Consider the following 15,004-nt stretch of genomic DNA (forward strand, 5'->3'; position numbering starts at 1 on the left):
GACAGAGTGCTGTACATACAAAGACAAAAATAATAAATAAAAAAACTATAAGAAAAACACTTTTTGCCTTTGAGTTATCCTGCGCTGATCCTCTGTTTCAGCACATAAAGATAGACTCTTTATTTAGCAATCCATTCTTTCGGTATAGTCAGAGTCTCTTGGACAGAGACAGCCATAACATGTGAGTGCAGGGTGGACACATAACACCTTGTTATTCCTGTTGAATGTAGAGCTCTCTGGCCTGTGCCCTCTTTATGGTAGGCCACACAGAGCTTAATAACACAGCCGCCAACAGGACCGGCAGATGTGGGATGTAAATTTCTTTTCCCCAACAACCTCAGGACAAAGCCCCAGTGCCTTCCAGACAGCATTAGGCAACGAGAGACGCTTGTCTCCCTCCTGCTCCACGCACCTTTTCTCTTGTTTATTTCATCAGACCTAGGGCACTTTTCTCGTCATCTCGGCATCGCTCGACCTCTTGCCATCGCCATGGCGCACCCACCAACCCATCCTAAGGCGACAGGACTCGAACATTCGTTACCTGCATAGCTTAACAACAATAGCGATGTTGTCGACGGAGGCTTAGATTTGACTTAATATATCCCCAACTGGATCATTCCTGCTTAATTCTCTTTCATAGCCACGTGGTGTTTGCTCCCTCTGAGTGGCTAAAGGGGGGGGGGGGTTTGATGAGGCGGCAAGCAAATTGAGCCTTCACGCCTTATTCTGACACACTGACAAAAGCTTTTCCCCACTGGCTTGTCAGTACACCATTCACATGGCATGTTTTTTAGAACCAGCAACTAAGAGAAAGTTGTTATTATGCATTGATAGCACAGATGATATCTGGCCCTTGGAATTTAGGCTCTGTGGTAGCTTTAGGGCATGTACAACATGCTACTGAAAGAAAGGGTCACTGTATATTGTTGAACTGAGGGGCCACTGGAGAATTTAACGAGGCCTTTGTTAATTAAATGCAAAAAAGGTCATCCATATCAAAGCTTTAGCATAACAGATGTATCTGTGCCTTTTGTTCAAAGGCAGGTATATATAGGTGACTGCTTTGCAGAGCTCCATAGGTTGAGCAAAGTCGCTTGCAAAAACTCATGTTAGCGCTGGAGGAGTTGGTAACTTGAACCAAAATTTACTCTCATGTCAACTCCTCTCATCACATGAAATTAAATGAAGCTTACAAAAGATTAGGCGACACTGTCCTGCTAAGGCTCCTGTTTACCCACATCTTTCATCACAAATCTATTAAACAACATCAAATAACCAGACAGCCGTAGGCTGATAGCATGCGTAACAATATCAACCATCAGTGAGATGACACGTTGTGTGCGTGTGTGTGTGTGTGTGTGTGTGTGTGTGTGTGTGTGTGTGTGTGTGTGTGTGTGTGTGTGTGTGTGTGTGTGTGTGTGTGTGTGTGTGAATATTAAGCCTTTTATCTTTACAACAGATCAAAATCCAGCTTCAAGTTGATAATATCCAATGTGATGGCTCATAAACTGCTGCTTATTCATATATTTTCAGCGTGTAGCTTGCTTAGCATGGCTATTATGATAGCTAGCCTGTTAACCTTCGGTGCCTCTTTCTTCAGACCCCCATTAAATGTTAACAGACGTACAGCCGAGGTTTTAGCCCCTCTTTTTACTTTCCTCTGAAGTGGAGGCATCATGGATGAGGCGGGGAATTCCCCAGATGGGGATCGGAGGAAAGAAGGAAGTGGAGCGCTCCAGGGAGCAGTGAAGCTTGTTTGCTAGCAAGCTAGGTAGGTGAATGAATAGACAGGATAATAATGTACTAATAAGGGAGCAGGGCCTTCTGCAAAAGAAAACATGTCTATGTGATATGCTGTCAGTGGACTATTAATGTGAGCTGAGATGTGTGTGTGTGTGTGTGTGTGTGTGTGTGTGTGTGTGTGTGTGTGTGTGTGCTTGAGGTGAATGGATACTTTTGAGTGAGGGTGAGTAAAATTAACCACAGTAAGAGTAAAGCCCAATCTACATATTAGAAACTGTAAATTAAGAGACGAGTCCACTTTTACTATAGTGTTTGAGTAATAGAGTTGACCCCGGGGCTATTGCCCCTTGTCCTATTACCCGCTGCTGCCCCCCTCCCCCCTTTTTTTAACCACACACCACATACTTGTACACACATATGTACGCTCATACCTTCAATAAACATATAGCTATACACCCATGCTTATCCGCTCTATGGGATAGATAGCACTGAGACCTCACTTGGCTCCTTTTATCCCACCCAGCGTAAAAGGTCATTGAGTTCTCTGCCTACGCCCCCTCCTCCCTGATTGGAGCCACTCTCACAGGCAGGTTAATGATGAATAAAGTAGCAGCGGAAAGTGTTGGCTTGATAACAGTCCAGTGGTGTACCATAAAGACACTGGCAGTAACATACTTGCTGCAACCACCTCTTTCTCTTTGAGGCACCGCTGCCATCATAAAAGGGGGCCTCGGCTTTGATAGGCCTGTAACACTGGTGAAAATCCCATTGGAGTGGAGAACCCAGAGTCCCACCTATATAATAGGAAGTGACCTTTTTTTTTCTTCCACTCACGTTTAATTGGCCAATTTTATTGACAGGGCTTGACTCAATAACTGTTTATGACCCAGGAGTTTTATATGTTATTTTTGGACCCTGCAGGAAGCAGTTTCTAAAGTTTTAAAGGCCTGGGTGACTCGGCAACATGTGACTGTAAAGTTTATTGATTAATGGGGCGCTAAAACCATAATGGTAATATGGTGGTAAAACGGTATCATGTTTTTCTGTTACTATCACAATAGCAGCCTCAATAAACACTCGTACTCTACTAATAGTCAATGCGGGATGGGACAGAGGTGGCTGATGTACGTTTGTTGTACTCACATTTTAAGTTCATACCCAGAGAAACTCACAAGGATCGAGGAGGCAGGGTTGCAGCACTTGTTGCTGCTTGATCAAACAGAACAGCCTGATTAGCTGTTTTACATCCAGCTATTACGCCAATTAAGCATTGAAGTGTAACCGGTTATTTTCTTGCCCGGTGCGGGATTCGACACGGGGTGTATTGCACCACAAGGCGACATCACTAACCGCTCGGCTAAAGGGTCAGGCCCGTTACCTAGGGACTAACGTGTCTTATTAGTAGTTTACAGAAGTATAGAGAATATACTACAGTTGTGTTTAAGAAAAGCTGATTAGAAACACCAAATTAAGAAAAACAATCACTCTCAAGTATCGCAAATATGTTTTTACACTTGCTTTAGGCATTAAAGCTCACATGTTGATAAAGGTCTTATGCACACACACAAAAGAGCAATGGAAACTGGGTTTTTAAAAAATATTTCCAGTGGCAAGAAAATCTTGTCAACCGTTCTGCGTTTTGCTCTTTAATATTTCGATGACTTCCGACAGGGAGATTGTTAAATCTCCTAAATAAAGCAAACGGAAATGAACCTGGCTGGCAGCTGAGTTTTGTTGGCCTCGCAATACCAGACCGTCGGCTATCTCCGCCTACCAATGTCTGGGGTGAGAACGGCCGCTAACAAACCGACGCCTACTGCTCGCTCATTCACTACTCCCTACACCCTATATGGGGAGTTCTGTGTAGAGGACTATATATATGGTGAGCTCATCGACAAAATGAAAAAATACTTTCGGACACTACTCTGGTCATTTTCTCGGCGCCGTTAATTACGTCATTGCTGTCGCACAATTAAAACGTGCCAGATCAACGTCGGGGTCGCTAGCCGTGATTTGTGCCGTAATGGCGTAATGCATTCACAATTTATTACATGGCTAATAAAATGTTAAAACTAACCTCAACATATGGAAAGTTAAACCGAAAATTGCTTACATTTGTACGACATCTCGCTCTCATGGCGCGCTCTCACCTCTCGTCCGTCTGCCAATTTTCCTTTCAGCGCATAAGTAGACACGTTAAGGGGTCGGACCCTTTAGTCGACTGGTTAACGTTGTCGCTTGCGGGTTGGGAGCCATGGGTTCGCGTCCCGGATGCGTTGTCCCGAGCTGCCCCCCCTGCCCCCCCCCCCCCGAATTCGCTGCATTGGCGTCGGAAGCGGGATGATGACACCGTAAGGTCATCGGAAGCGCGTGCGCCCAGGCGTAAGGGAGCTGATATGCTGAAGCGCGCCCCGCGCTTCCCGACAGAGGAGGGTATACGAAAAAGGAGACATGTTAGCCCTTGGCTAAATCGACTGGTTAACGTTGTCGCCTGCGGTGCAGAACGGGTTCGCGTCCCGGCTGTGGCGGTTCCTGTGGCAGCCCCCCCGAATTCACTACAATATATTGCTTGGTTAGTGACAATCGGTTGTACACTACTTTTCACGATGCATTGTGGAATACATGCAGAGGTTCCCAAATGGTGTGCCGCGGAGGCAAGTCCAGGTGTGCCTTGGGATTCTGTGAAACCATACTATTATTGCGATATACAACTAAAAAGTTATTAATGAATTTTCAATTTTCTGTCAGTATTTTGTACACTCATTTCCCAAAGAGACAGATTATCCGCCTAGAAATAATTTCTTTAAAAACCTCCCGTCAAAGGGAGCCTCGGTATTTCGCCGTTCGCGCAGTAGATGTGGGAATTATTAGAGCGTGACACATCAAGGGCCCTGATTGACTGCCAGTGTGAAGGAGGATCACAACATGAGAAATCCGGGAGGGGTCAAATGGATCGCTTTCTTGTACGGAGCAAACCACCAGTTAAGACGACGCACCACCTACAAAAAAAAAAGAAGAAAAAAAACTCAGTAGACAGTATCACGAAAACGTCCTGTGTTATGGCTTCAGCTGGACCTCAGCCCGAGTGCGTCATCTGTCGGGAGAAGTTGGCTAATGCTAATATGGTGCCAAGCAAGCTGCAGAGGCGCTTGGAAACCAAACATCCCTTCCACATTGAGAAAGACTTGGCGTACTTCAAAAGAGCGCGAGATCTGAACCAGAAGCAGCAAGACCGTTTGATGGGTTGTGTGAAAGTGTCTGATACGGTGATGGAGGCAAGTTATATGTTAACTGAGCTTATTGCAAAGCGGAAGAAACCTCACACAATAGCGGAGACACTCATCCTCCCCGCTTGCAGAATTGCAGGTGTCATGCTAGGTCCAGATTCGGCAAATGCGGTATCAAAGGTGCCTTCGTCTGACAGTACAATCAAAAGAAGAATCGACGACGTCAGATGTCATTGAGCAACAATTGACCCGAGAAACTGTAGATGAGCGGCAAATTGTCTCTACAAATAGACGAATCCACTGACATAAGTGGAGCTGCCCAATTTCTGGCAAACGTCAGGTATGTTGATGGTGACTCTTTGAAAGAGACTTCTCTCTTCTGCAAAGAAATTGAAAGCCATACAACGGGAGGAGAAATATTCAGGGTAACTGATAACTATTTAAAAGAGAAAAGTCTGACCTGGGATATGTGCGTCAGTCTTTGCACAGATGGTGCAGCATGCATGACTGGGAGAGTGAGGTGATTTATTGCCCAGGTGAAAGCACAAAAACCAATTATTGTGACAAACTACTTTGCATCGGGAGGCATTAGTTGCCAAAAACCATGCCCCCGGAGTTGGCTGATCTGGATCAGGCTGTACAGATTGTGAATAACATCAAATCAAGGCCCCTGAAGTCTCACCTCTTCTCCAAACTGCGCTGAGATGGGAGCTGATCATCAGTACAACGTCTTGTCCTCCACACAGAGGTGCGTTGGCTGTCCCGGGGGAAAGTCCTGTCTTTATGAGCTTCGAGAAGAGCTTTTGGAGTTTTCAAGTCAACACACTGTCCCACATAAGGACAAGCTTGCGGATGAGAGGGGGTGCGCCAAGCTGACTTACCTTGCGGACATCATCTTAACGAGTTAAACGCCAAGCTTCAGGGCAGGAGTGAAAATATTCTGTCATCCACAGACAAGATTCGGGGGTTTATGGGCAAGCTTACCCTGTGGCTGGACGCTTTGGAGCAGGGCTCCATGGACATGTCCCCACTGGCATCAGCCGCGACACAGGCAGCCAGGGAGCGCGCTGGATTTGCCGAACACCTTCAGACATTAAAAGAAAGGTTTGGGCGCTGTTTTCCACGTGTGGCCAACATCGAGAACTATGTCCGAACTCGGGACCCATTCAATCAGGAATCCTCAACAGGAAAGCTCATTAGAGAGAGGGGGGGGTGCGCAGAGCGCCGAATGGACTGCACATTGAAGCTCAAATTTAGTGAGCTCCCACTGGATCAGTTTGGGTTGGCCTCTGTATCAGAGTACCCAACCATCTCCAGCTACACTATTGAGCAACTTCTTCTTTTCCCCACTGCCTACCTGTGCGAGTTGGCATGCTCTACTCTGGTTTACATGAAGGAGGCCACGGCTCTCTTCTGTACCACCAAGGATTAAAAAGATCTGCGAGCACCGACAGGCACATGTGTCCCACTAGTTTGGAAGTAGGCAAAAAATAAAAGTCACGATAGCAAATTTTTAATGCTGCAAATTTAAGTTACATTTACAGTTTCCGACTAAAAGTTTCCTTTTCAACTCGATGTCAAGTGCGTTGACACGATGGTTGTATTCACGTTTTGCACGCCAATTAGTTTCCATTCTCAGTGCATCTATTTTTTTCTTGACAATTTTAGACTAAAGTTTTGTTCTCAACTCAATTTTCAACTCTGTTATGAATTTACTGTTTATATGCGAATTAGTTTTCGTTCTCAGTGCATCGCTTGGTCTGTAAAGAGTGATTACGTCTTGCTCGACCAGGGACGCTGCTGTCTTAGGTCAGCTCTCCTCCTCTCTCTCTCTCTCTCTCTCTCTCTCTCTCTCTCTCTCTCTCTCTCTCTCTCTCTCTCTCTCTCTCTCTCTCTCTCTCTCTCTCTCTCTCTCTCTCTCTCTCTCTCGCTCTCATACACACGTTTCTGTCTCTCCCTCTTTTCACTTTTAATTTTGTGATCTTCCATCCATCCATTCAAGCCGCTTATCCTGCTCTCAGGGTCGCGGGGATGCTGGAGTCTATCCCTGCAGTCATTGGGCGGCAGGCGGGGAGACACCCTGGACAGGCCGCCAGTCCATCACAGACCTGTGACCTGTCTGGTTTAAATGGTTGTGTTACTGCTCTTTTTGATGACATTTTACAAAGTTTAAAATTAATTATTGAATTATTTTGTTAATAAATATTTCATGAGTAATGTAGTTGGTCAAATTTTATTTGGCATTAGTAAATAAAAAATATTTACAGAGTGATAAGCGTGATAATGGGTTACAGATGCTATTTTGCAGGGATATGAATACAGGTGTGCCTTGAGATTGTGGCTTGCCCTTTGATGTGCCTCGGGCGGGAAAAAGTCTGAAAACCACTGGTTCAGGGTATGGACAGCATTCCAAAATGGCGAGCTGAGTGATTTCGAACACGGACACGCCTTTCCGGAAATGACCCCTCCCCCACCCTCCTCCGTGGAGAAATAAACTGGCGATATAGCGAATCACTTAGTAACACGGAGAGAGCTTTTTAAAACATTGAAAATGGATGTCCAGAGTAACGTTAAAATGTTTGATTTTGTTTGTTTTTAACCGATGAATATATTTCGCTGTAAACGGGACAAACATCGACAAACTTTGAAGGAGTTTTCTTCGGCGACTGCGGCTGAGCCGTCCTATAATGCCCAACGTGTCGCTGGTACGACGTGTTTACGACAAGCGCGCGACTTGGGCGCGTCACCGCTCCGATAGGAAGGGTCGCCCGAACGACTTGGGTTTGGTTCTTCAATGCAGGTTTATTTTAAACTCTTTGCTTCCCCCCGGTTTTAGCAACGAAAGCTGGGAGGTTGTCTTCAGTCTCTAGTTGAGCGGAGCGTTTAGAGTATTGCAGATTTGTCAAAACATTCACTTAAAATCTGTTAATAGCTGGATGGAAACATGACTATAGATTTTTAGTCTTAAAGAGAAATGGCCCTTGAATCTGCGAGGCTCCGGTTTCCCCAACAGCTCTTTAAACATGGTGTCAGCGTGTCGCATAGATCTTGTTATTGGATGTTTGCTTTGGTAACAATAAGTGCTGACGTATGTAACCCCAGGTTTGTGTGCTGCTAGGTCTTTTATAATACCAAACTAAATGTTATTAACTGCAACGCGGTAGTACAGCGTGCAGCAGAATAGTCAATAGAACTCCACTGCTATTATAATTTTCCATTTGTAGACTATTGATGTATTGGTTACTGGTCAGGAATATTTCATGGCAGATTTTCCAATCTTGGGGGCATCAGCGAGATCGCACCGGAGCCGATTAATGGGTATTTGCTCGAGTGAATGTGTGTGTGTGTGTGTGGGGGGTCCCAGGTGGTAGGTAAGGGGTGGTGTAAGAGTGTAGCTCGGCGCGCGCGCGCGCGCACACACACACACACACACACACACACACACACACACACACACACACAGGCATAAGCTCACACATGTTCCTGAGCGAACCACGGCAAAGAGCAGATCTAGTCCAATTAAAGACGTACACACGGGTCGTGCGCTGTGCGCGCGAGAGAGGATCCAGCGCGAGTGTGCGCAGCCAGCCTGTTCGGTCGCGGTATTACCCGTCAAACAAAACAATGTGTTCCGCAGGACCTCGGGGTTTCCATCTGAGTGTTCGGACACAGCGCTGCATACAGCGCACTGTGGCTGCTTTGTGTGGAGGGAAAAAAAAGAAAAAGTTGATAATTAGTCCCACAGTGACTGAACAATGAGGTGGAGAGGAGACAGAAAGAGGGAGAGAGGGATGGGGGTGAGGTTGAAGGAGGGGGGAAGCGCTTACCACATTTTATGCTCTGACCTGACCCCATTGATCAAAATATGATAAAATGCACGCGCGCGCGCACACACACACACACACGTCAGACCCTCTCCGTCCTCCATATTTCTTCTTCCAACCCCGACTGATTACTAAACTACCGTGAAGCCCCTCGCCTACTTCCTGTTTCCTAGCCTCTCAAAGTAAGCGTCATTCCTATCCGTTGCACAGCTTTAGCCACACGTTTCACATAAAGGAAGGGATATCAAGCTATTGTCACGGACCATCAGTGAGAAGTATTGTGGTTTTCAGTTAAATTTTCCTTTTTCCCTTTTTTTTGTGAAGCCCTCTTTGATTATTTTTTCAAAAGGGGCGCTGGTAATAATTAGCAATTAAAATGCTGTCTTTTTTGCAGCGTTTTCACCTAATTAGCCTGACAGAGACATTGGGCTGTAATTCTCTGTAGTCCCCCCTCATCTCGCACGCCATTCCTCCCCTCGATACACACACACACACACACACACACACACACACACGCACAGACAGCTCAACCGTCCCTGCACACACACACACTCACACACACTCACCCTTTCATACACACTCATACACATACATGAGCAGACAGACATGGTCAGACCCAGAGACAAATCTCTCAGACAAAAAAAGCATGGCAACTCTTGATGTGTTTCTTTTTCAGGGTGTACAGAATGTCAAGAGCTTTGTACCGGTCATACATTTGAAACAGTCAAATTCATCCATACGCTTTTACATTTAATTTGCCCGTCACAAGCTCCTGACCTGACACACTCTCTAATTAGGACATTTCCAGACTTCCAGTTCTGAATTTGTAAACTGGTACTGGAAATTTAAATTGGTGGTCAATATGTTTTGGTTTTTTTTTTGTTTGCTGTGGCAAAATGATTGTACATCAGGTCATATCATTCACTTGCTGAACATTATGATACTCGACACATGTAATGTTCCAATATTACCGTCAATGCCACCAATATTTATGACGGGAGACTGCTCTTTGTGACATGACATTGGGTGTGAAGCTGCAGATCTATCCAAAAAAAAATAAAATCAAACATACTTGTAAGATTTCCTAACTCTTAAAGACCTGGAAAACTACTGAATCCGGTTTCCCCATGCCATGCCATCCCAGACCTGTGCAGGAACCAAACATGCTCTTTGGTCGGGGCTGCCTCTTCTCCATCCCGTCTGCGGTGTGACCTCTGGTTTTTCAGGAGTCTGACAGGGTGTGTGTGTTTCTGTGTGTGTGTGTGTGTGGGGGGGGGGACTCAGACAGCTGAGTGGCACCAGGATAAAGCGCATGTCATGTTTGTTTGGAGGCTTCTTTGTCACAGGGGCCAGGACCCCCTTCCCTTCCCCTCCCCACCCCTCTCTGCTCCTTGTCTCTGCTCTTCCCTTCCTGCCCTCCTCTTGGCCTTATTTACCCCACACACACACACATACACACATACACACCACCCTGCCACTACTGTGTCACTCAGGGGTCAGGTGGAGTGCGCGCACACACACACACACACACACACACACACACACACACACACACACACACACACATTGTGTACAAACTCATACACACAAAAACACTCAGAGGTAACCACACATACACACACACATACGCTGACTGTAATAGCATGGTAGAGTGCTTCATAGATGGAGGTGCATTGAAGGACTGGCTTCTCATTCTCTAGACCTCATTAGGCACTGATTTATCTCCCCCCTCCTGTCTGGCTGGGTGAGGTCGGGTGGGGTAAAAGTGTGCATAAGCGGGAAAGAGAGATTATATATGTGTTCATTTGAATGTGTGTGTTTTTGTGTTTTGTGTGTGTAAGAGGTGGAGACAGATGTTGTGTGTGCGCATGTTTATGATGTGTGTGTGTGTGAGAGAGAGCGAGAGAGAAAATACATTATGTTTGTGGGCTGTGTGTGAGAAAAAGAGGTTGTGTGTGGAGATTGTGTGATTGTGTGTGTGTGTGTGTGTGTGTGTGTGTGTGTGTGTGTGTGTGTGTGTGTCTGTCCATGGCCAGGAGAGGGCGGATTATTTCAGGGGGCAGTCAAGTGTATGTTTGTGTAGGTTTGTGTGTGTGCGTTTGTGTTAACGCTGGTTCATTAGCATCAGCCGGATGGTGTGTGTGTGTGTGTGTGTGTGTGTGTGTGTGTGTGTGTGTGTATGGTCTGGAGGTATAAACCAGACACAGGGACCCCGTCATTCTACATTAGCCCTCTGTGAGCCAACTCAACCTGGGGTCAAATGGATTAATAAAAGATCACTCACACAAGCAGTCACACACTTAGAAACACACACACACACACACACTCACACACACCTGATTAAATATTCTGCAGACCGCTGCTTCATAATCACGAGAAGCAGACGCAGCACCATGTTCCACCATCAGCCATTTAGCAAAATTTTGACTTGTCTTGCAGTAACCTGCTCAGTACCCCAGTCCCCAGTGATCTTATTATTGTCGAGGTAAAAGTGCTTATAGCTGTGCAGAAAGGTAGGATTTTGGAGAGGATTTACACAAAGTACAGTGTACACTAAAAAATGAGCATTAAAAATGTCTTTTCACCACGGCACACAGTCCTACAATTAAAGTCATGTTGAGTTTCTTTTTTGAAAGTGCTTTTTTTAAAAACTTGGAATCACTTCATATTTTTAGCATTAGTCAATACGAATATGCTTGTTTTGTTTTGTCAAAAATAAATGCAGTACACCTCGTTTCCACGCACTAGGTTTGTAGGTTGGATAGCTTTCCATTGCTAATACGCCTGCAATTCTGCCCTACATAATTCATTTACTCCTGGGGAATTAATCTCAGAGGAGTTTTTCTTTTTTTTTTCCTTTTGCTCTCACCTGATCCCCTCTGCATTGCCCTCCCAAGAGACAGTTCAGAACAAAAAAGTGGAGTGGGGGATAGTATTTCATCATACAGCTAGTTTTAAGTCTCCTTAAAATAAAATGGGGGTGGAAAATGCAGCATAATTTGTCTCATTGTCTTGAGCCCTGCAAAATAGTCTCACGAGTACCTACAAAATACATGTAAGAACTCTGTGAATGTGGTAAAAGCTGCAGTAAAAAAAAAAGTTTGGGGCCGCAGTAGGGTGTGGGGTAGAGGATCAGGATTTTCTCTTGGAAGTCTGATCCTATCCCTCAATAACAACCGCCATCAACTGCACGTAGAAGTGAGGTAGCCTTGAACCAGCCGGTTGATCCGTAATATCTTGACTGGGGCTACTACGTGGCCAGCAGATGGAAGACTGTGCTTGCTGTGGGTAGCAAGTGATTTTGAGTGAGGGTGAGGTAGAAGTGAACCCCTAACACTCTCCTGATTGAACTAAGGCTTAAGTGGATATTGTTTCACATGTCAGATGTTGTCATATCTAATCTGCCTCATCCCCCACCCCCCCTCTTCCTTTTCTTGTCCTGTAGATGTGAAGAACCTGGAGAACTTCCACCTGGTGGAGAGTGTCCAGGAGCAGGTCAACGCAGCGCTACTCGACTACGTCATGTGCAACTACCCGCAGCAGACGGACAAGTTCGGCCAGCTGCTCCTCCGGCTACCCGAGATCCGAGCCATTAGCCTGCAGGCCGAGGAGTACCTGTACTACAAACACCTGAACGGCGACGTGCCCTGCAACAACTTGCTGATCGAGATGCTGCACGCCAAGAGAGCGTAGAGAGGATGCCAACCGAGCTAGCCACGACGCGATGGCATGGAGACGCTGAGATTTTCATCAGCAGCCCAGACTCTGCCCTTTCTAGCGCTAATGCTAACTCATGGCCCGACCTACACCAACCAACCCACCCCAGCACCACCATCACCCACCCCACCCCACCTTTCAACCTCCCCTAGGACACTATGTGGCGATGACTTGGGGGGGGGGGGACTGAAGGAGTGTTAGCATCTCACCTTCTCTTTTGACTCATGAATACTGACAAACACACATCCAGGCTCACACACAACAGACACCTACGTACAAACACAGCATATAAAATCCCTTTACTCTTGAGAAAAGACAAAAGTCTGATGTCCGCCAACTGCGCTCGAGCTCGTTGACCGACCACCAGACACAAACAAGATTAAAAAGGGAGAAAACCTATTTGTACAAAAACTACATTTGACTACGAGATGGTATCTATTTGTCAGCAGACAAATTAAACAGACTATTAAGGTGATGTAATGACTTGGCAGGCTGTGACCATAAGTTCAAACCACCCTTATGTGACCGGGGGTGACGCTGTAAGAGGCTTTTCTTCTCTTTTTTTTTTGCGCTGGAAAAAAAATCTGTCTTACGCCACCCACTGGCGAAGAGACATAGGGACATGACTAGTGGGTAATTCTGGTAGACGATCATATATGATGTACTCTGTCATGGAAGTTGGCCCTCGCTTGTTGATGTTGGTACTGTAAAGACAAATGGACAGTCGGTCAGCTGAACTTTGGAGACTCTTATCTACCTAAATATCTACCGTCATGTCTGTGTTGGAGTCAACCAAGATGGCCGCCGAGGCAGCATGGTCTAATCAAAGTGGAGTCCTGACGGTGAAAATGTCTCTGTATTGTGCAGAGCCTTTCACCTCCAAAAAAAAGAAACTTGGACTAAACAAATAAAATATAGGACAAAAGGAGAAAAATGAAGAAACTTAAAAAAAACAGCAGATATTTCCTCCCCATGGTCACTGTGATTCCTGTTTTTAAGCCCCTTTGTCCATTCCCCTGACATCATCTTCAACTTGAACATTTACCGTGTACCTCAGAAAGACCCGTTTCAAAAACACCTGAACAAGCTTAAAAGAACCTCGTGAGTTGAATCAAATGTATGTATAACCCCCACCCCAACCCCCCCATACACACACATACACGCACACCTTTCATTAAAACTGGAACAACAAAATAGTAAATAACTGAGATTCAGGAGACGGAGAGGAGACGCTGCCTTTGTCCGAACAGACCAAAGCCTGCTGCCGAACAGAAAAAAAAGGAAGTAACAAAACCTAAAACTATCAGTATTATAAGAGAAAAAAAAAGATTTGTAATGTCACAGTTATGTGAGTCTTGCCTTATTTCATTACCATGCTAGCTAACCGTGCAGATGTGAATGAAAGTATGTACAAATATATATATAAAGTATTCATGTTGTAAAAAATTTAAAAAAAAAGAATAATTCAAGAGGTGTTTACATTCATGTGGTCATATGGGAGAGAACTGTGATGAAGCATAAATTGCAAAGCAATGATTTCTAGAAAACTGAAATCAACGAAATGGAAGAAAAAAAAAAAGATCCCTCTAGTTTTGCTTTTTTTTTTTTTAGTGTGTGTACAGTGTTCCACCTTTATTTTCTATCTCTTCTCCGCATTACTTAAATTATGTCGTGAGACACTAAAATCAAAGGAATCACGTCTGTTGGCGCCCAGCTTGTTTCTAATCGCTGTTGAGGGGTTTCCATTTCAGTTTCAAACCCTTTTTTATTTTGTAGATTCTTTTTTTTTTTTTTTTTAACAGTGCTCTACCTATTTGATGTACAGTATGTCACTGGTTACACTTAATAATGAAGATAATTTATTGCTTTTCTCTTTGGTTCCCATCTATGTGTTACACAATGTGACGTGTCCACGCCAGAATAAATTTTGTTTACTGCAGCATGTTGTTTTTTTTCCCCCCCCTAAACGGTTATTATACAGATGCAATTAGGAAGTAAAATAATAATCCAAAAATATATATATACATATATAATTATATCACCACATTTTTCCCCCCTTCCTGTGTTAAATGTCTATGGGAGTCCAAGTGTGTACATTGAAAAGAGTATTGTATTTAAGCGAGTCGGTGTGGAAGATGTTCATGTTGCATCAAGGTTTTACAGATGAGGTTCAAAAATCCCTCAGTCTGCATCGTTGTTCTCTGTCTGGTTTGCTCTTATACCAAAGAGACTGCGTCTGTCCCCCTGTGAGCTGTGATTACTGGTGTTGTGTCCAAAGTGACAAACTTTTTTTTTCTTTCCCCCTCGCCGTGCCATCTTGAAATCTGGCGCCCCAAACCGTCCTCATGTGGAGGTCTACAATGTGTGGTCTTTGTTACGACATCGCCTAAAGGGCCCCCGGCACTTGCTCTCCACGACGACCTGTAGTGTTGTTATCTGTCTCCCCTTTTTGTAAGTCACATCATAAAGTGGTCAAAAAAGAAAAAAAAAGAA

General features: G+C 44.9%; 1 protein-coding gene across 1 annotated transcript in view; it reads left to right on the forward strand.

Moving 5' to 3' along the window:
- nr5a2 (nuclear receptor subfamily 5, group A, member 2) overlaps positions 1–14,593 on the forward strand; it is a 92,292-nt gene extending 77,699 nt beyond the window's left edge. The window contains exon 7 of the mRNA XM_056276852.1: positions 12,240–14,593. Coding sequence (XP_056132827.1) covers positions 12,240–12,487 — 248 coding nt within the window. The 3' untranslated portion in view covers positions 12,488–14,593. The remainder of the gene's footprint in view (positions 1–12,239) is intronic.
- Positions 14,594–15,004: the final 411 nt, after the last annotated feature.

This window comes from Lampris incognitus, chromosome 3 (genome assembly GCF_029633865.1).
Source record: "Lampris incognitus isolate fLamInc1 chromosome 3, fLamInc1.hap2, whole genome shotgun sequence".
NCBI classification, from domain to species: domain Eukaryota; kingdom Metazoa; phylum Chordata; class Actinopteri; order Lampriformes; family Lampridae; genus Lampris; species Lampris incognitus.